The sequence below is a fragment of the Acipenser ruthenus genome, chromosome 19 (assembly GCF_902713425.1).
Source record: "Acipenser ruthenus chromosome 19, fAciRut3.2 maternal haplotype, whole genome shotgun sequence".
Classification (NCBI taxonomy): domain Eukaryota; kingdom Metazoa; phylum Chordata; class Actinopteri; order Acipenseriformes; family Acipenseridae; genus Acipenser; species Acipenser ruthenus.
This window is the reverse complement of record NC_081207.1, coordinates 15,037,897-15,058,595: the sequence shown is the minus strand read 5'-3', so window position 1 is coordinate 15,058,595 and position 20,699 is coordinate 15,037,897. Positions and strand designations below refer to the sequence as shown.

At 42.8% G+C, this 20,699-nt stretch overlaps 1 protein-coding gene across 3 annotated transcripts in view; it reads right to left on the bottom strand.

Moving 5' to 3' along the window:
• LOC117424280 (protein FAM131B-like) overlaps positions 1-20,699 on the bottom strand; it is a 49,413-nt gene that overhangs the window by 23,548 nt on the left and 5,166 nt on the right. For all 3 annotated transcript variants that reach the window (XM_058992524.1, XM_058992523.1, XM_058992522.1), the window contains exons 2-8: positions 15,397-15,437; positions 13,478-13,513; positions 12,273-12,366; positions 1,526-1,738; positions 1,148-1,288; positions 525-736; positions 63-305 (exon numbers count right to left, since the gene is read on the bottom strand). In XM_058992524.1, coding sequence (XP_058848507.1) covers positions 63-305; positions 525-736; positions 1,148-1,288; positions 1,526-1,738; positions 12,273-12,366; positions 13,478-13,513; positions 15,397-15,437 — 980 coding nt within the window. The remainder of the gene's footprint in view (positions 1-62; positions 306-524; positions 737-1,147; positions 1,289-1,525; positions 1,739-12,272; positions 12,367-13,477; positions 13,514-15,396; positions 15,438-20,699) is intronic.

Sequence of the window (20,699 nt, the reverse complement as noted above, 5' to 3'; positions counted from 1 at the left end):
ACAATATAAATTAACCATAACCAATACTTTATTTAGCAGAAACCAGGTAAAAAGTCAACTACCTTTGAATCTTGCTTGTTCAATAAAGGAGCATTTTCCACTGCAGGCTCCTCCCCCGTGGTCACACCTCCTTCTTCAGCAGACACACCCACATACCCGCCCACCTCAGTGTAATGAACTCTACTCTGGCCCGCCCCCCACAGATCCACCAGTGGTGTGTGAGTGGGTGGATCCTGCTGCCCGTGGATTGTGCTGTTCGGGGTTTGTTGAGCAGACTGGGTGTGGTTTATTCTGTGTTCCATTGGCTGAAAAAACAAGAAAAACGCATTATTATTATTATTATTATTATTATTATTATTATTATTATTATTAATTTAGCACTGTATCACACAGTGGTGTTCACAGTAAATGTACTATTCCCCCATGTTAACAGACCTTTCCTTCTCTATTGTTTGAGATTTGTGTTGGTCTGCCGGGCAGTGCATGGCTTGTGTTGGTCTGCTGGGAAGCGATTGGATGGTTACCTGCATCTGCTGTAGATGTTGGTGTAAGTAGGCAGAGTTTTCATCATAGTTCTGTGAAGCCCCCATCACATAGGACCCAGCAGCAGGAGAGGCCATGTTGGACTGCTCGTTGCTCATTGGCTCCCAGGCATCGGAGGAGCTGAGACAGTACAGACCCTGAGATACATAGGTGTGTGGCCAGCCATCTACTGATGAGTGGCGTAGGATCTGATCTGAGAGAGAGAGAGAGAGAGAGAGAGAGAGAGAGAGAGAGAGAGAGAGAGAGAGAGGAGAGCAGGGTCAATATACTGTACAGAGAGTAGTGTAGGATCTGATCTGAGAGAGGAGAGATAGCAGAGAGAGATTGGGGTTTCTATACTGTAGAGTGTTCAAGGATCTGATCTGTGAGAGAGGAGGAGAGAGAGTAGAGAGAGAGAGGAGATGGGGAGGAAGGTTAGGAGAGAGGAAGAGAAGAGAGGAGACAGGGGCCAAAATATTGTAGAGTGATGGAGGATCTGATCTGTGAGAGAGGAGGAGAGGAGAGAAAGAGAGATGAGAGGAGAGGAGAAGAGGGTCAATATACTGTACAGAGAGTGGTGTAGGATCTGATCTGAGAGAGGAGAGAGACTCAGACAGACAAGTACCTCTGCTGGTGACTGACTCCTGGTTGATCTCGCTCAGTTGAGCCACGCTGCCCTGGTTTGACCCCACGCTCATGCTCTCTGCGTCCATCGAGGTCCACGCCAGCAGAGTCGCCTCGGAGATTGCAAACTGCTGCATTACACCTGAGAGATGGGAGGACAATCAGAAAGGTCATGGTGCAAATCTTCTTACTATTGTAAACTACTGCTACTAAAAATCTGATCCTGAAATGCCAATACAGATACAGATCATGAAATCAATACTGATACCAGTACCAATACAGATCCTGAAATCCATACTGATACCAATACCAATACAGATCCTGAAATCCATTCTGATACTGATACTAATATCAACACCAGTACCAATGCCTGTCTCACCAGCAGCAAACCTGGCCTCCTTCTCTGATTCGCTGAGGTCTGAGTAGGCGTCGTTCTCCAGCCGCCTCTCTCTCTCCCGGGCGGCTGGTCTAATCACCCCGGGGCCGGCGGAGGGCTTGCCCCAGCTCTGCCACTCGATCATGTGCGCCACGCGTCCCTGAGCCATGGCCGTGGGCTTGGTGATGTGATCCTTCACGCTGCGGGACGCCCCTGCTGAGGGGCGGCAGAGACAGAGAGACAGTGGGTCAAGACCCAGAAAGGAACAAACTACATCTCACAAGGTGATGTTCAGCATAAAGGGCATTGGGAGGGGAATGCTGATCTGTAGCAAAGGATCGTGGAAGGTGTAGTTCTTAAGCACTCATTTTTTAAACTGAATAGAAACGATGACAGGTGTATCTCAAAAACAAATTAGGTCTGTCTGAACAGGCTGGCTGTAGGGGTGACGTCACGCCAGAAAGAAACACACAGACAGGCAGTACTGGCAGGTGAAACTGAGACGCTGCGGCGCTCAGTGTGTTTAATTGTAAAAATAAAAGGTTTAAACAAAAACAGCACACGGCACTTGAGACCAAAATAAACAGACAAACAAAATGGACTAACACTAACAAACAGGGTGGACGAATTGCTAGATGTGCTGATCTAATTCAGCACGTCTAGCAATTCTTTAAAGCTTACTCCCGACTTTCTCTCCCGTTCTCTCCACACTGAACACCCAACCCCGAGTGAGCAAAACGTGCATCTATATATACTGTTGTGCCGGGATTCAATTACCATTTAATTATTCACTTGAATCCCAGCATGTGAACTAATTTGTGCAATCCAGTGCTCACATACTTTATCTGCACGTGTGGGAGCAGCAGACAGTCTCCCTCTTGCAGTGGAGGTGGGAACAGCTCCCTCTTGGGCTTTGGTTCCTCGGCCCCCCCCCCCTTCTTGGGCGCTGGATGCTCGTGCTTCCCCCATCTGGACGCTGGATGCACGGCCCCCCTTTTCTGGCCGCTGGACGCACGGGCTTCCCCCTTCTGGGCACTGGACGCACGGGCTCCCCCCTTCTGGGCGCTGGTAGCTTGGGCTCCCACCACTTGGGCGTGATAGTTCCCCCTCTTCGTATTGCGTGGGGCATATGGCCAATATGTGCCCATATGCCCTACAGCCGGGGCACAACTCCGCAGTGAGGATCTTTAAAAAGGCCCCCCAACCATCATCCCCGACTTCCTCCTGCTGTTGCTGCGGTTGCTGTTGTTGCTGCTGCAGCTTTCCTTTCCCCATTCTGTTCCTGCTCCTTCTCCCCACCTTCCTCTCCTGGGCCGGTTCCTCCTCCTTATCTTGGAAGGGGCAGATCACCACAGTGTGTCCATACACCCCGTAGGCAAGGCACCAGCCTTGGTCCTCAAGGTCCCCGAGGATATCCTCCAGCTCACTGCAGCCGTCTCTCCAGCTTTCCATTTTTGTATTTATTTTTGTATATTATTTTTTTCCCTCGCAGTACTCTTTCTGGCCTGAAATGAACTGTTATCCCACCACTAACACATGTGAACAGGTTGGCTGTAGGGGTGACGTCAGGCCAGAAAGAAACACACAGACAGGCAGTACTGGCAGGTGAAACTGAGACGCTGCGGCGCTCAGTGCATTTAATTGTAAAAATAGAAGGTTTAAACAAAAACAGCACATGGCACTTGAGGCCAAAATAAACAGACAAACAAAACGGACTAACACTAACAAACAGGGTGGACGAACTCTAAACATACAAGTATCGTGCTGATCTAATTCAGCACGTCTACAATTGTAATTATTATTCTTTTAAAGCTTACTCCCGACTTTCTCTCCTGTTCTCTCCACACTGAACACCCAACCCCGAGTGAGTAAAACGTGCATCTATATATACTGTTGTGCCAGGATTCAATTATCAAATAATTATTCACTTGAATCCCAGCACATGAACTAATTAGTGCGATCCCATGCTCACATACTTTATCTGCATGTGAAGTGATTATAAAATCCACGTGCCTAAATACATTTTAAATCGCTCGTGCTACACAGACCCATTTATATCTCGTGCACCAATACCTATACACCAACATTAACACACCACACGCAAAACATAACACATAACCCACACATGGGCGGAGCACTCTGCCACAGTTTCCCACAATGCTGTTCAATTGAAAAGGGCTTTGAGATGGACAGAATATCTTCTGTAAGGGATTGTGGGAGGTGTAGTTTTCAGTGAAGTGGGTCATCATGGGATAGAAGCTCGTTATTCTCTTTATACCAGAACACACCTAAGACTTAGGACGAGTGTTATACTGGGGGGTGGACGCAGATGGACATTTTCCACTCACTTTTTTGGAAGGGTGGTTGGAGTCCACCCACTATTTTTGGTGAAACAGCATTTTTCACACCCATCTTCATTGTTATTTGTCTTGAATAGTAGCCTATTTTATTTCTTCCCAATACTTCATCCTTTAATGTTCCCGACACAACTTTTGCTTTTATTGCGTCTGCGTGTGCTCTTCAGCGAAACAACAATTCGAGTTGTACTGAAATTGACAAACGGCACTAGGAACTGAAATTGACATGACAACTGTTTGAGGGCGATTTCATTTAATTTTTTTTTAAGAATGTTATCACATAATAATAACATGTGTTGATTCAGTTCAACATTTCTAAAATGAACTAAGTGAAAATTAGTATAACAGCTAATTTTGTTTTTTTACCTTCCAAAAATGACAAACACTATCCAAACAGATTCCATGAAAAATAACATTTGCTCCAAACAGGCACTGCGTTCCTAGCAAGATCTCTTGATATGCTGAAAATAATTGTGAAAGCGCATAACACAAAGCGAAATTTGTTAATAGCATATCAGTGTTTACAAAGACACTGCACATCTGTTTTACTATAGGCTATAATATAAAGCCTTCCGTTCTTAATTTTATTGCATGTCGTGTAGTTTTCTATTTGTGACTTGCTATTTTGTCTGATTTTTAATTTTGTTTCTTTCTTTTTTAAATGTTATGCATACAACTTAATAAGATGGCTCTTGTGTGTTGTATAAGTATAATTTGCAATATATTCTGGTAGGCGCTAGTTTTTTTTTTTTTTTTGGTGCTTTGATAGTAAGTTATTTTTCGATTTTTATTTTTTGTGTACATCTAGTATGTTTCTTTTTTTTTAAAATTTGTATTATGATTTGCTAAAAGCGTTTATTTTTGGAAATTAAAAAAAAACAGCACTCAAATACAGTATTCAACATATTACATGTAGGTTTAATGTTAGACTGTGGCAATGTGCCCCGTCCCTGTGTGCATTTGTATGTTGCGTGCGTGTGTTAATGTTGGTGTATAGATTGGTACACGGGATATAAACGGGTCTGTGTTTCACGTGTATTTAAAAAGTGTATATTTGTATTTAGGCACGGGATTGCACATCACGCACGTGCATTTAAAATGTAATATGTGAGCACGGGGTTGCACAGAATTAATTCACGTGCTGGGATTCAAGTGAATAATTAATTAGTAATTGAATCCCAGCACAACAGTATATATAGAGACACGTAGCACTCAGTCAGGGTTAGGTGTTCAGTGAGTGGAGAACGGGATTGGAGACGGAGGTAATAATAATAAGAAGAAGAATAGTTAAGTGTTTTCACTCACCGTGTTTGTTTGTCTCCGTGCACCGTTTGTCTGTGTAGTCCGTTTTGTTTGTCTATTTATTTTGGCGTGTAGTGCCGTGTCCTGTGTTTTTGTTGTGTTTAAAACCTTTTATTTTCTGTTTATTAAATTCTGAGCGAAACCATTCGCTCAGCTCCACCAAACCACACCTCTCTGTCTGTTTATTTCCTGCTTCTGGTCTGACGCCACCCACTCCGGCCGTCTTTGTGACACGTGGTGTCCTGCGTGGGATCGACAGCGCCTCCAGGACTCAGGCCAGAGCAGGAACCGCAGTTTTGGATTTAAAAAAAAATATATAAAATTAAAAAAAACAAATGGCAGAAGACGCCATCAAAGTGCGGGACTGGATGCTGGAAAATGCTGGGCTGGAGGCCCAGTCTATACCAGTAGTCGTCCAGTTCCTGCAGTTTATGGATAGGGAACGATGGGAGGCTTATGCAAGGGAGCAGACCGTAAGCACCTGGGAGGAAGGTGTGGGTTTGGTCCTCAGCTACCTGGAGGCAATTATAAGTGGAACAGCAGCCCAGGTAGCAGTCCCACCAGCAGAGGAAGAATGCCTGCTGTCCCCGTCTCCACCAGCAGAGGAAGAATTCCTGCTGGTTTTGCCTCCACAGCCCAAGCGGGAGGAGCCTGAGCGTCCACAGCCCAAGCGGGAGGAGCCCGAACGTCCTACGCCTGAGTGGGAGGAGCCCGAACGTCCTACGCCTGAGTGGGAGGAGCCCGAACGTCCTACGCCTGAGTGGGAGGAGCCCGAACGTCCTACGCCTGAGTGGGAGGAGCCCGAACGTCCTACGCCTGAGTGGGAGGAGCCCGAACGTCCTACGCCTGAGTGGGAGGAGCCCGAACGTCCTACGCCTGAGTGGGAGGAGCCCGAACGTCCTACGCCTGAGTGGGGGGAGCCCGAACGTCCACAGCCCAACAGGGAGGAGTCGGGGCGTCCACAGCCCAACAGGGAGGAGTCGGGGCGTCCACAGCCCAACAGGGAGGAGTCGGGGCGTCCACAGCCCAACAGGGAGGAGTCGGGGCGTCCACAGCCCAACAGGGAGGAGTCGGTGCGTCCACAGCCCGAAGAGAGGGAAGTCGGGGCTTCCACAGCCCTAGGACCCAAGCTGCCAGCAGAGGGTGAATACCTGCTGGTCCCACCTCCACCAGCAGAGGGTGAATGCCTGCTGGTTCCACCTCCACCGCAGTGGGAGGACTGCTTGCCCCTCCCACCTCCACCAGCAGAGGGTGAATACCTGCTGGTTCCACCTCCACCGCAGTGGGAGGACTGCTGGCCCCTCCCACCTCCACCAGCAGAGGGTGAATACCTGCTGGTTCCACCACCGCCAGGAGCAGAGGAGCTGGAGCTGCCTCTGCCTCCACCACCGCCAGGAGCAGAGGAGCTGGAGCTGCCTCTGCCTCCACCACCGCCAGGAGCAGAGGAGCTGGAGCTACCTCTGCCTCCACCACTGCCAGGAGCAGAGGAGCTGGAGCTGCCTCTGCCTCCGCCACCGCCCGGAGCAAAGGAGCAGGAGCTGCCTCTGCTGCCCGTACCTCCGCAGGGAGTACGGTGGCCGGAGCCCCAGAAAGGGGAGCTGCCGGCCACGAAGAAGGGGGAGGAGGTCTGGAGACCACCAACCCCAGCAGCAGTTTCGCTGCCGGAGATCGTGGGGGAGGTCAGGAGACCTGCTCCCACTGCAGCAGTTTCGCTGCCGGAGATCGTGGGGGAGGTCTGGAGACCTGCTCCCACTGCAGCAGTTTCGCTGCCGGAGATCGTGGGGGAGGTCCGGAGACCTGCTCCCACTGCAGCTTCTTCGCTGCCGGCAGTACTGTGGTCGGAGCCCCACCAAAGGGAGCTACCAGCTACAAAGACAGGGGGAGAGGTCAGGAGACCACTTTCCCCAGCAGCAGTTTCGCTGCAGGAGCAAACCAACAGGCTGTCAGCCGTGCCACTACCGGCAGGGGTGCTGACAGCATGGCCAGCCATGGGCCCACTGAAGCCTCCCTTCCCAGCCCGAGACTTTGTCCTGGACTGCTGGATTTTTAAGGGGGGAGGTGGCCGTTGAGGCCATGTGTGCTGCGCACAAGGGGGGGTATATGTGGCAATGTGCCCCGTCCCTGTGTGCATTTGTATGTTGCGTGCGTGTGTTAATGTTGGTGTATAGATTGGTACACGGGATATAAACGGGTCTGTGTTTCACGTGTATTTAAAAAGTGTATATTTGTATTTAGGCACGGGATTGCACATCACGCACGTGCATTTAAAATGTAATATGTGAGCACGGGGTTGCACAGAATTAATTCACGTGCTGGGATTCAAGTGAATAATTAATTAGTAATTGAATCCCAGCACAACAGTATATATAGAGACACGTAGCACTCAGTCAGGGTTAGGTGTTCAGTGAGTGGAGAACGGGATTGGAGACGGAGGTAATAATAATAAGAAGAAGAATAGTTAAGTGTTTTCACTCACCGTGTTTGTTTGTCTCCGTGCACCGTTTGTCTGTGTAGTCCGTTTTGTTTGTCTATTTATTTTGGCGTGTAGTGCCGTGTCCTGTTTTGTTTTTGTACTGTTCAAACCTTTTATTTTCTGTGCTGTTTTATTAAATGCTGAGCGAAACCATTCGCTCAGCTCCACCAAAACCCCAAGTCTCTGTCTGTTTACTCCCTGCTTCTGGTCTGACGCCACCCACTCCGGCCGTCTTTGTGACATAGACTAATACATATAATGTAACTTAATAGTAGATGTCTTGTGCACCTTTAAGATTCAGGTAATGCAGCAGTGCAGTCCGGTCCCATTAGAGGAGCTCTTCAGTGTGGCAGCAGATGGTGACTGAGGCGCTGAATCACATCACCCCAACATTAGTGATATGGATTTATTTAATTTGTGGTCTTTTATTATGTTTAGAAAGGCATCAGGTATTGTAATGAGTGCTGTTGAGACAGATGATTTTGTGTGTTTTTAACCTTTGTACACATTTTGCTCTTTTTACGTTTTAAGCCAGTGTTATTTAAATTGAATGATTAAAACATTTAATTTTAAGGCAGAAACCCCCGAGATATTTTATGTTAAAAACCAGATAGTTTACATGAAGACATTCTGATAGTATTAACATGTTTCCAACCGCTCTGCTCTGATCCTCTTTAAACATATTAATCATGTTTTATTTTGAGTTTTAAATATTTTGTTTTTAGATATTAGAATATTGAAAAATGTGGAGAAGATTCTATCTGGCTGATATGCAGCAATAATATTTCTTCAATTGGATGTATGCCAGGGGGTCCCAACATTATTTAGCGAAGGTCCACTTACCTAATATACTCTTCCTTCTGAGGTCCAGGAACACAAATCGGTGACTCAGGATCAGTCCATAACAGGAAACATTTTTTTGTTTGTTTTATTTTGTTTTTCTTTCCTAACTGTTTACAAACTTTTTTTTCATTTTCATTTTATTGAGTCTAGTGTGAAAATTTGCACTTCTTCTCCAAGGTCAGCCTTTTGAAGTTGGGTGTGTAGGCTGTAGTAGCAATGCGAAGAGAATGTGCAAGATGTTCATTGGTTATCCGACTGCGGTGTCTGTTTTTGATCATGTTCATTTTTGAAAAGCATGCCTCACAGCAATATGTTGATCCAAACATGGTACAAATTGCCAAAGCCAGTTTTCTCGCTTTTGGGAATTTCTCAGGATCAATGTAATTGTCAGGGCAATCACTATGGCACGCAGATCACACAGCTCCATCTGAAGGTGTCCTCTGTCTACGCAAGGAAATGTATTACTGGCAGTCACATTCCACGATCTTCTTGGTTCTATAAGAAATGGGTTTTTCGCAAACAAGAAAAGGTCTTCTGTTGTGCTGGACTGGTAAAACCGTTCACTGAATTCGGTGGCTAGCTTACTCAAAAACCATAGACGCGTCATGTTTTTTTCCAGCAGATGGCGCCAAAACCTCCTTCAAAGTGGGAAAATGAAGGAGCTCTTCCAACTGCAGGTCTTCCTGAAACAAGACCAGCTTCTCCTTGAATGCTTTGACACTTTCCCAAAGATCAAATATGACCCTTTGCCTTGAAGTGCTAAATTCAGTGTGTTCAAATGCTCAAATATATTTACATGGAAAGCAACAACTTCCATCTGATGTTCATCACGCATAAAATTCAGAAATTCCTCTGCACGTGAAGACGAATCATCAGACAGGAACTGCAAAATCGCATCCCTCAAAGCAAAACATCTCTTCAACACTGCACCCTTACTGAGCCACCGTATATTGTCGAGTTTGGCGTCAACTTCTTGCAGAAATGCTTTGAATTGCCTGTGTTGCAGGGAGGATTTAATACAAATGAAGTTTACCAACTTAAACACTTTGGACATGACTTTGCCACATTCTTCACTAAAGTTGGGTCCACACCTGAGCGATCAGTTGTGCAACTTAGTTGCTTGCAACTGAGTCACTTATATGTGGACGTCCCTGCAACCAGTTGCAAGCAGTTGCGCAACCAGTTGCTTGAAGTAGAGCCAGGCTCTATTTTCCAGGCAACCTCCTGAGCGACTTCTGTAGACATAGCGATCATGTGGCAATTCGCCAACTGATTGGTTCTTATAATGCTGACTGCACGGCTTCCATATTAAGAAGCTCTAATTTAAAAAATGTCAGCGATAAAGAAAAAATAAATAAACGGTTTCCTCCAGCTTTTACGCAGCTTTGTTTTTTTCTTTAGGGACTAGGGCATTTAAAATAACAGTTGAAAAATAATAACAGTTGAAAAATAATAACAGCCAACTCTTCCTCGTTAATTACTGACACATAAAGACCTGTGTCAACTCGGTTGTAAAAAAAATAAATAAAATAGAATAAATACGATTCTAAACTTGTAGACACGGGAGGAAAAACTAAACCAAACAAAAAGTGTCAACTCGGTTGTCAAAACCCCAAAAAACTACTTCACCTTGTAGATGGAATAAAAATGTAAAAACAACAACAACAACAACAACAACAAAAACCTGTCAACTCAGTTATTGTAAAAAAATGAAACTTGTAGACGCGGGAACCTTGTTGCACAAGTAATTGCTCAAATGTGGATACAGCAATTGCTCGCAACTGAGTTGCGTGATTTCGGGAGCAATTGGGTTGCGCAACTGATCCTCAGGTGTGGACCTGTCTTAAGGTGAGAGCAGAGGATGGCCTGATGAATAATGCAGTGGTAGGCAAGAAGTGTTGGATTCACTTCTTTCATTTTCTTTACAAAGCCCTTCTCTTTACCAACCATTGCAGGAGCGCCATCGGTACAAAATGAGATTATTTCAGCCTTTTCTATATTTGATTTTAGATCACCAAAGACATCATCAGCCAGTGCTTCACATCGGCGAGTAGTAGAATTGTTTGACAGCGGAATCCTTTTAAAAGTGTCCACGGGATTTTTATTTTCTGGGAACAACACTGAAGCACTTTCGACCATGCACGCTTTTATCATTTCCGATTGGGAGTAAGGAGCCATTTTTTACATAGAAGCCAATCTACTCGCAATGAAGCCTCAGTGGCTCTTTCCTAATCTGTCATAGATCGCTTATAAGTGCTGTGCTATGCTGGTAACTTGCCTGGAATGAAGATATCTTCTGTAACCGTTGTTCAGAACCTGGTGCGTAGGTTTTGTCAAACAACTTGCTGTGTTTACTGTCGTAATGTCATTTTAAATTTGAGCTTTTGATCAGGGCCACCGTCTCGGTACATAATAGACACACTGGCTTGCTGTTCGGTCGATCAGGAAGAATTAACAAGAAATCAGAGGTCCAGTTGTCTTTAAAAACACGGTTTTCTAAGTCGACTTTTCTCTTTTTGGCATCCATTTTGTCCAAATCTTTCAATGTGCAATATGATTTTAACTGCACTGATTAAACTACGCAGTCTTCCACAAGCAGCGTTGTATATAATTGCGGTTTAAAGGGCCGTTCACAACGGACGCAGCGCGGCACGAACAGACCTCCCACTGTCTTTCCCCTGCCACGTTCAATGTGAACACTGGTCCGTGGTGACTGCAGAGCGGCACGCAAACAGGCGGCACGCGCGCTGAGTCTGGTGTGAACAGCCCTTAAGTCATAATATTGGCAGATGCATATGGGGTCCGGAAAAAATGTCTTCGGGGTCCGAATCTGGACCGCGGTCCGCCAGTTGGGAACCCCTGATGTATGCTATTAGTGTGGACTTGAAAGAAATGAGTGCCTTTGCTATTGTATTGTGCTTGACTGTGCTTGTCAAAGGATAACAGTGTGCCATCCTGAGATGTCCTGCAGTGTGTTGATGCCATACTTTCTATTTTGTGGACAAAATATCTTTGTTCTCCAGTTTTAAATTATTGTCTAATCCTAAAAAAATGTAAACGTTATACCAGACATTTAGTGTATGCAAAATACAATTTATTTAAAATGTTTAAACAATTTTTTGGGGTACCAGGAGATGTGAGTTAGTCAGATTATTTTCCCAAATGGTTTCATGTGGTGGGTACATCCCGCATGAACATTTTTTTTAAATCCAGTATTGCACCGATAGCCTTGCAATCAAATAATATTTCTCAAGAACAGGTAAGGATATTCCTCCTAGTTTAGAGAGGGAGAGTCTCTTTCTCTTTATTCTGGGCTGGGAACCTTCAATACAAAATCTACCCAACAGTGACAGCATATGCTCCACTATTAATTCTAATTATTATACTGATTATTGGTAGCCTAAAACTTCGTTCCAATCTCCACAATTAATTATTTAAATGCAAATAAAGATTTTCCCATTCAACAGCATGATTTTTCATGGACCTGGCTCCCCAAATAATAACTATAGATCTATAGAAATAATAACTCTCATCTTTTTAGGTGTAAAATTGACTTCACTGGCACTGTAAATGTGTCAGTGACGCTTTGCCCCTGGACCCCACTGGGGCCTGGGGTCACAAAACCCCTTGTGGGTAGGAAAATGTGCACCATTGCTCAACATTGGTTAAACCTATAGAGTCCACTCACTATTCTCTGTAGGAGTCTAACCCTGGTTAGAACGCGTTCCAGAAATCATTTATTAGTTACTGGTTTTAACTGGTTCAGTCTCTGTACCTGATAGTGATGATTTAGCCAGCGCTCCAATCCCATAGGCGTTTGAGTTCCGTTTCAGCCTGGGGAGAATTGAGGTTGTGTCCTCCATTGAGATCTGTGAGGATAATCAGACCGTGAGACAGCTGAGGAAAGGACCTAGCGGAGGCACAAGGGTGTGGTTTCAGCCAAGGGACTGCTGTGATACCAGTGATGTATGTTTATGCCCCCCCCCCCCCCCCCCCCCGTGACCCTGAGCAAGGCACTTAACTTATGCTTCGTCCTTTGGATGAGACATAAAACCAAGGTCCTATTGTAAGTAACTCTGCAGCAGCAGTTGCGATGCATAGTTCACCCCCTAGCCTCTGTAAGTTGCTTTGGATAAAAACATCTGCAAAATGACTACTTAATTAATATACCAACTCTGAGACGACATTGATCTGATCTCCACACCACCTAGGGGCTTAAACGACAAGCCCAGAAGTTTAAAAAGATTCCAAAATATGAGAAATGTTATCCAATCACAGCAGTCCCTGAGATGAAACCACACACTCGTCCCGCCCCTAGGTACTTTCCTCTTATAAGAACTCACCTGGATCATAAATAAATTGAATCAAAGACAACACAGAAAGACTGCACATCGAAAAGTTTGTCGTTGAGTTCAATTTCAATTTAGTATTTTTAATAAACACTGGCATACGGGTATATCCACACATGCTGTGGCTTGTCTAGCCCAAGTACTGCTGTATTAATGCTGTTTAATTAAAATACTTTTTATAATACTTTTAAAATTGCTAATACTTTTAAAATTGCTAATTTTAGACCAATGTAGCCAACTGAAGAGCAAAACATGTAAGATTTATGAAATTCATTTGTTAGCTACCCAATATTTTTGCATGGTGTTTTTGCAGTTTTCCCACAAGCTTACCCATGATTATTCTATGCATGTCATAGATTACCCTGGTTTGGCATGTTTATCAATATGCTTTATCACACCTCTCTATGCTTTACAATGCTTCCCTATGCTTTACCATGCTTTCACAGCAGGAGACTTTTATAAGGGTACTTTAAAACTGCAGGTTGATGGGATTATTTGACTGGCTGGAGTAGGTTTGAGCAGATGGAGGGATTTCCTTTCGTTGTGCAGTGACCTCTCAGCTGAAGGACACACAGAGATGCAGACTCATACTCACAGACACTGACACACTGCCAATAGCACTGTAACTTACATTGATACCGTCCCAGGAGAGCTCTGTACGGGCATTCTGAGAGAGGGAATGATAGAGAGAGGGAGAGAGAGAGAGTTAGTATTCATCTGATAAGCTGATATTATTACAGTGGTGTCTGAGAGAGAGGGATAAAAGGGCAGGGGTTGGCGGGAGAGAGAGAATTGATCAGCATGCATTGCATTTGAAATTGTTGCACAGGTAACAGAGGGAGGGAGAGGAGATCCTCATAGATTTAGTATTGATGGCATTTGATATTTTTGCATTGACGTCAGAGGGAAAGAGAGAGAAAGTGGGAGGGGGAAGGGATGAGATGAGAGAGAGAAATGGTTAGGAAGGATAGGGAGGGGAGAGAAGAAATGGAAAACATGATATTGTGACAAAGAGATTCTGCAGTGACCTCCAAGAAAGATTCTGACTTTTGCCATAGTTCTGAACTTCCTACATTCAACCAAAAGAAATAAAATAAAAGCAAAAATGAAATAAAACTAGAATGGATGGGTGTTGTCTATTGCAGACCTCATTGATGCACTAGTTTCCTTTGTGTCATATTTTTGATGCAGTCCATTGCAAATGAAACCAAATACAAACATGGGCATCTCTGTCTCTGATTTCATTTGAAGCAGTGCGTCTTTTCCAATAATTGGTTGATGTTCAGACATTATAGAATGCATGTGTGTTCTGGTTGTTTATTTGGCTGTGTATTAGTGTTAGGGCTAAGATCTGTGTCTACAGAATTAGCAATGCTGATACAGGGTACATATATACCACAAAACAATGCTAGTTTTCCCATTGTAAGGGTACTTTATACCATCTACACATTGTCCTAATATTCTTACCAGCCTAATGCCCTATTATGTGTGCTCTCTATCATTCTTTGTGATTTCTGCTCAGATCATTATTTGCAATTGCTTGCTAACTAATCCAGCAAAATGACTTCAGAAAAGACTCCTCGGGTCTGATTGTGGGGAAGCATTTCAGAGTTGCGCCATTGCCGCAGCCCACAGCAGAAGCATTGTGCACTGAAGCCTGTGCAACACTATTATGGTTCTCCATGATGCTTAAGAAAGCAGTTTATACTGGAATAGTTAGTAAGCCAGACTCATAATGATCTAATTCGAAACAGCAATAGGGAGTCAAACAGAATACACATATAAGGATATTAAACAGGTAAGATTTTAAATATTAAGAAAATATAGAAGACAAAGTTTTGCGTTTAAAAAATAACATGGCTGGTGTACATCTGGGCCCACACACACACACGCCCTCACACACTCACACAAACACACACATAGACATACATTACACACACACTCACATACTAGCACATACACACAGAGACATACACACGCAGTCACACACACAGAGACACACGCAGGCACACACACTCATGTTATCTTTACTACATTAGTAAGAACACTGCATTCACACTGTACTTTTTTCTGAATAGAGCAGATTTATTTTAAGAAAAATCAATATCTAAATGAGGAGGCCCATCACTTCTGTCCTCACATTGACTCGTGAGGACAATGTTCTCGCCTGTGTGCGTGTTAACTGTATTATATACAAAAACTTCTTCTACTTCTACTGTTTAAAAAAAGATTTACAGTAAAGCATGCTTATATGCATCTAGCCCCCTTGCATTTCCACTGTTCTTCAACCAGGGGGGACTTATACTCAGAGACAACACATGGGCTTATATGTGAAACCAAAGGATTAACTGCATTTTCACAGAAACCAGTGTTATTGCACGATTATAGAGTACACTGACACACACAGGCGCACAGACACACACACACACACAGACACGCACACACACACTCACTCTCCTTTCAAAATCAGTCTACCCAGTTGTATGTACTGTAGGTTCTATGTATGCTACTGTACTGAATCGGTGTTGCTATGGTGACGAAGCTGCCCACCTGCTCTCCTTCTTTCTTGCCCACCTGCACGGCCTCCGATGCTGAAAGAGACAAACAAACAGAAAACTGACCCACAACCACAGTGACGAGCTGAAGTGCCCCTCCATTCACTAAACGGGTGTCACATGTGCAGTTTTGAAAGGAACACGTGCTAATTTCAATGTATGTTTTTTCATTTCAAAATGTGATAACGAACCAATGTCCTCTACAACCACTGTGCCTGCTTCTGAAAAGACTCCTGCAAATCGAATGTCTGGAAAGGTGGAAAGGGTTTAAAAAATGATCACTTGGGCTTCCTACTTCCTGTTACCTAATCACTTCCTGTGTAGTAGTTGAAACTGTCCAATGGTCCGGCAGGAATCAGACCATGTGACCTACAGCAAGGGTACAAGGATGCAGCAGTATTCTGTAACATTGTATTTGAAATGCTTTTAAATTCAAAATGAATGCAAAAAACCAACGGACCACACTATTATCACCACAATAAAAGACAGACACAGACAATGTTATATAAACTAAAAAGCCAGAATTTTAAACTACTGGTCTGGTCAGCATTGTGTTGTTGGGTATATTACATAATGTATTATATATTCAGTAGGAATTTAATAGCATCTGTGGTTTGTGCATTATGATTAATCTATTTTAATTATCCGTTTATAAATTGCCCATTAATTTACAGATTAATTTCTCAAAGGCCTCTGGACATTCAATTTAATTGGAAATGTCCCAAAACTCCTCACAGATACGTTGTAATTAATTTGGAGACAGGGATAAAGTTCATTTTTTTGTGTTCATTTTAAGGTTCGCTTTGGAATAATTATCCTCTGGGGAAACTGTGTAAGCGTCTGTCTCTCACTTTTACACCCCTTATAGTAAAAGCATAGCAATGTGTAATAAAGCACAGTGAGAGCATGGTAAATCACAGGTAAGCATGGTAAAGAATAGCGAGGTCTGGTAAAGCATATTAATACACATGGCAAGCCAGGGTAAACTATGGTAAATGCATCGTATAGCCATGGGAAAATCATGGCAAAACTGCAAAAATACTGTAAACTCATATCAAGAGAGCCTCTTATCCAAGTGTCATGTAACCTGTTAGGGACCTTCTAGCAAAAGTTATTAAGTGTATCATCATACTCTAGGGTGTATATGGAGTGTCTGTCTGTCTGGTCGTCTCTCTGTCTGTATTTCACACTTGCATTTAAATTTATCTAGAGAACCTTTTATCCGATTGTGATGAAACTTGGTCAGGGCATTCAGAGTTGATACATGTCATATATATTTACATTTCATATATCTAAGAACCACACCCCATCCTGCTCACTCTCTTTCCCCTCTTACCATCCCTCTCCCCTCTCCCTCTCCCTCCTCGTCCCCAACACCCTGCTATCCTCCTTTTCTCTCCCTCCTACCCCCTCTCTCTCCCCACCCCCATCTCTGACAGTGGCCACCCTGCCCTGACTGAAAGAACTCCACCCCTCACAAGGTACCATCTGCAATCCAGGGTCGCATGGTCGTTTGTGCGTAAACCAATATGGCCACCTGACGCATTTGTTTTAAAACCTTTCAAAATCTTTGGTCAAATGTAAAACTAGCTTATAACTCCTTACAGTGCAGATAGGTTAATGGTTACTATGGAACACATATAGGAACCCATATGTGCTCTATCCAAAAATGACCTTGCCTGTGACCTAGACCTCTCTTAAGGTTAAATGTAAAATTAGCTTATAACTCATTACAGTGTGTAGATTTGGGTCATGGTTACTATGCTCTTTAAAGTTATAAAGCATTGTGAGACAATGAACTAATGCAGTATTTTGAATTGAAAGTGCTCCATAAAACTGATCTGTTGCTGACACTTGTGCTGCAGTGCCTCAGCTTGCCAAAATTTCCAACTGGTACTAAGCTTGGAAGCGGTATAACTGCCTGACAGTTCTAATTACTGGCATTATTATTTATATATTTGTTTATTTATTTATTTATTCCTTATCATTAATTTTACTTTGAATTACGCTTGAATGGCAGATCAGACACACACATTTTGAATTTACAGTGGTGAACAAATAATCTTCCTCCCACTCACTGTGAAAGTGATACATTTTTGCTTTCTTGCTGCTTGGTCCAGCACTCATATTAAGGTCTTCACCGCAACTTTATAGGAAAAAAAAAATCACTGTAAACGTAGTAGAAAATCGCAACTCTCAAGCTGTAACTGATAGCATTAGCTACTATACATACAACACCAGTTAATACAGTCAAGAGTCAAGCAGCGCCACCTTGTGTGATTACTGAACAGTAACCACGAGAGACCAGAATCCCGGGATCAACGTCCTGAGCACCCCGGTATAGAGAGTATCACAAGATATAATGGAGGTTTGTATAACTGTATAAGGAGAAAAGGAACTGCTGCCTCCCAGTGTGTTACAGATAGATGGTTAAGCATTCACACACTATTTTAGTACCTGTTCAATGTACAGTGATCATTTCTAGCTCCAGTTATAGTTCCAGTTTTTAAAAGATTCTGATCTGCATAATAGAACTGGTAATGTAATTAACATGGGATATATGTAGGCTTGCTACTTTTTGATTTTAATCGGTAAAGCTTGTTAAACAACGAATTCCCCAAAAATATGATTTTGACTGAAATACATTTATATAGGATGAATATCGGTAAAACCACCCGCTGTTTTTTTTTCTTACCAAAAATAATAATTTAGCAATCATCTCTTGTCTGGTGTAGTTTTTATACTTGCTGTCTGTCCCGTTTCTGTTCCTCAGTGGTCCCTTAATAGGCTAGTATAGTTTCACAGTCAGTCGTTTCATCCTGTTCTGACAGATCCCATTGGCTGAATGCTCTCTCATTTATTGAAATGACTGTCAGTCGTCAAGACAGACTGTTGTGCACTTTCATTTTCCAGCTACAGCGCCTGTTATTCAAGGCGCCTACTTTGAAATTAGCGGGTTAAGGTGTGAATAAGCTTTTGCTATTATAGGTATATATGGTGACAGTTACTAGTTTGATTTGAAAATGGGGCGCAAGAGGAAAACACTTAATGAGTATTGTGCACAATACCCTGATCGACGGCAGAAGTCTCCGCGGCAGGACAAAGCGGGCCCGCCTGTCTTGCCTCATAAGAACATAAGAACATAAGAAAGTTTACAAACGAGAGGAGGCCATTCGGTTGTTAGTAGCTACTTTGGTTGTTAGTAGCTTATTGATCCTACAATCTCAGCAAGCAGCTTCTTAAAGGATCCCAGGGTGTCAGCTTCAACAACATTACTGGGGAGTTGGTTCCAGACCCTCACAATTCTCTGTGTAAAAAAGTGCCTCCTATTTTCTGTTCTGAATGCCCCTTTATCTAATCTCCATTTGTGACCCCTGGTCCTTGTTTCTTTTTTCAGGTCAAAAAGGTCCCCTGGGTCGACATAGTCTATACCTTTTAGGATTTTGAATGCTTGAATCAGATCACTGCATAGTCTTCTTTGTTCAAGACTGAATAGATTCAATTCTTTTAGCCTGTCTGCATACGACATGTCTTTTAAACCCGGGATAATTCTGGTCGCTCTTCTTTGCACTCTTTCTAGAGCAGCAATATCCTTTTTGTAACGAGGTGACCAGAATGGAACACAATATTCTAGGTGAGGTCTTACTAATGCATTGTAAAGTTTAACATTACTTCCCTTGATTTAAATTCAACGCTTTTCACAATATATGCAAGCATCTTGTTGGCCTTTTTTATAGCTTCCCCACATTGTCTAGATGAAGACATTTCTGAGTCAACATAAACTCCTAGGTCTTGTTCATAGATTCCTTCTTCAATTTCAGTATCTCCCATATGATATTTATAATGCACATTTTTATTGCCTGCATGCCTCCAGTGACTGAGTGCTGAAGCAGGAGAGGGGCAGAGCTCAGAATAATAAGTGCAAATTAGTTCTGTTGAACTATCTGATGTTTTGTTCTGTGCATATTATTTTTACTTGTAAATGTATGCTATAAAAGTCTGTGTACATGTAATACATTTTATATGCTGCGTTTTCTACGGTTTATTTGAGACAATTTTTTAAATTTGTGTAGGAACTTTAGCTTTATAAGGTATAGCTTTGCTGTGACCAAACGTTATTTCAATTAGAATGTTGGTAACCATGGTTTTATTGCATGTTGTATATGATAAAGGAGTTTCTCTAAATGAGACATTTCTAATGGCATAAAAAGTCTGTTTTTTTAAGGCATAAAGGTCGATTTCACCCATGATCTGCTTGAATTGAAAAATAATGATAGAAAAAAACCCTGTAAATTCTTTAAAAAATAAACGTCGATATTAATCATCGATTTGGCAAAAAAATAAAAATTGAATAGTAGCAAGCCTAGATATATGTTTTGTATGAACATAGTTAAATAAATAAGTTACTATTGATAAGATTAAATATATATAAAGATAAGGTTTAATTATTTTCTTTTTTGCACAAGAATAAAACACAATATTTCTGGATTATCAGGAAATAATTTGGATCACACTTAAAATATAAATTGTTACTTAATTATTCATAAAGTACAAAACTACCTGGATGGATCTGACATGAAGATAGGTAATGTCAACACCCATCTGAATTAGGTAGTCGGGGAAGGAGTATGTCTGACAGTTCTCACACTGATGGTCACTCTCTTTATGTTTAGTTACCAAAAGTGTCAGATTAAGAAGGGTAAGGATATCAGCTATCTAAAGAGATTACTTTTGATAAACTGAGCAGAATGTAGGTGAGGGACGATCCCACGATGGGTAAGATTGGATATTTAAAGATCTGACAACCTAAGACAGGCCTGTCACTCTGCTGCTCTAAAATTGTATGAACCTCTGTTTGTCTCTGAACATTGTATGATTTCCCTGTATTTAATCTAAGATTTTGTTTTAAAATCTAATGCTTAAAGAGCAGTTGTGACATCGGGAGGATTAGCCTTGTTTATGCATGAGTTTGTTTCTACTTAAAATGCTGATTTTAATCATAGGTACGAACCACAATCAACCCAAATAAAACTGGTTTTAATCCACAAATGTCTGCTAGGAGTGGCGCGCTGTGCCTCTGGTGCCGCGTCTTCGAGCACCTGCTGGTGTGCCTCCAGTGAAGGGGGGGGGGGGCAACTCTGTTCATTGGTGAAAGTAGATTTCCACTCCCTGTGGTATGTATATTAATGTCTGTAACTTGTATTTTGTGGCTTGAATACTACCTGGCAAGACCTTTAGGTTTACCTGCTGCTTCTGCATGTGATTACGTTCTGTTCTGTCTTTTGGTTTGCTTTGTTC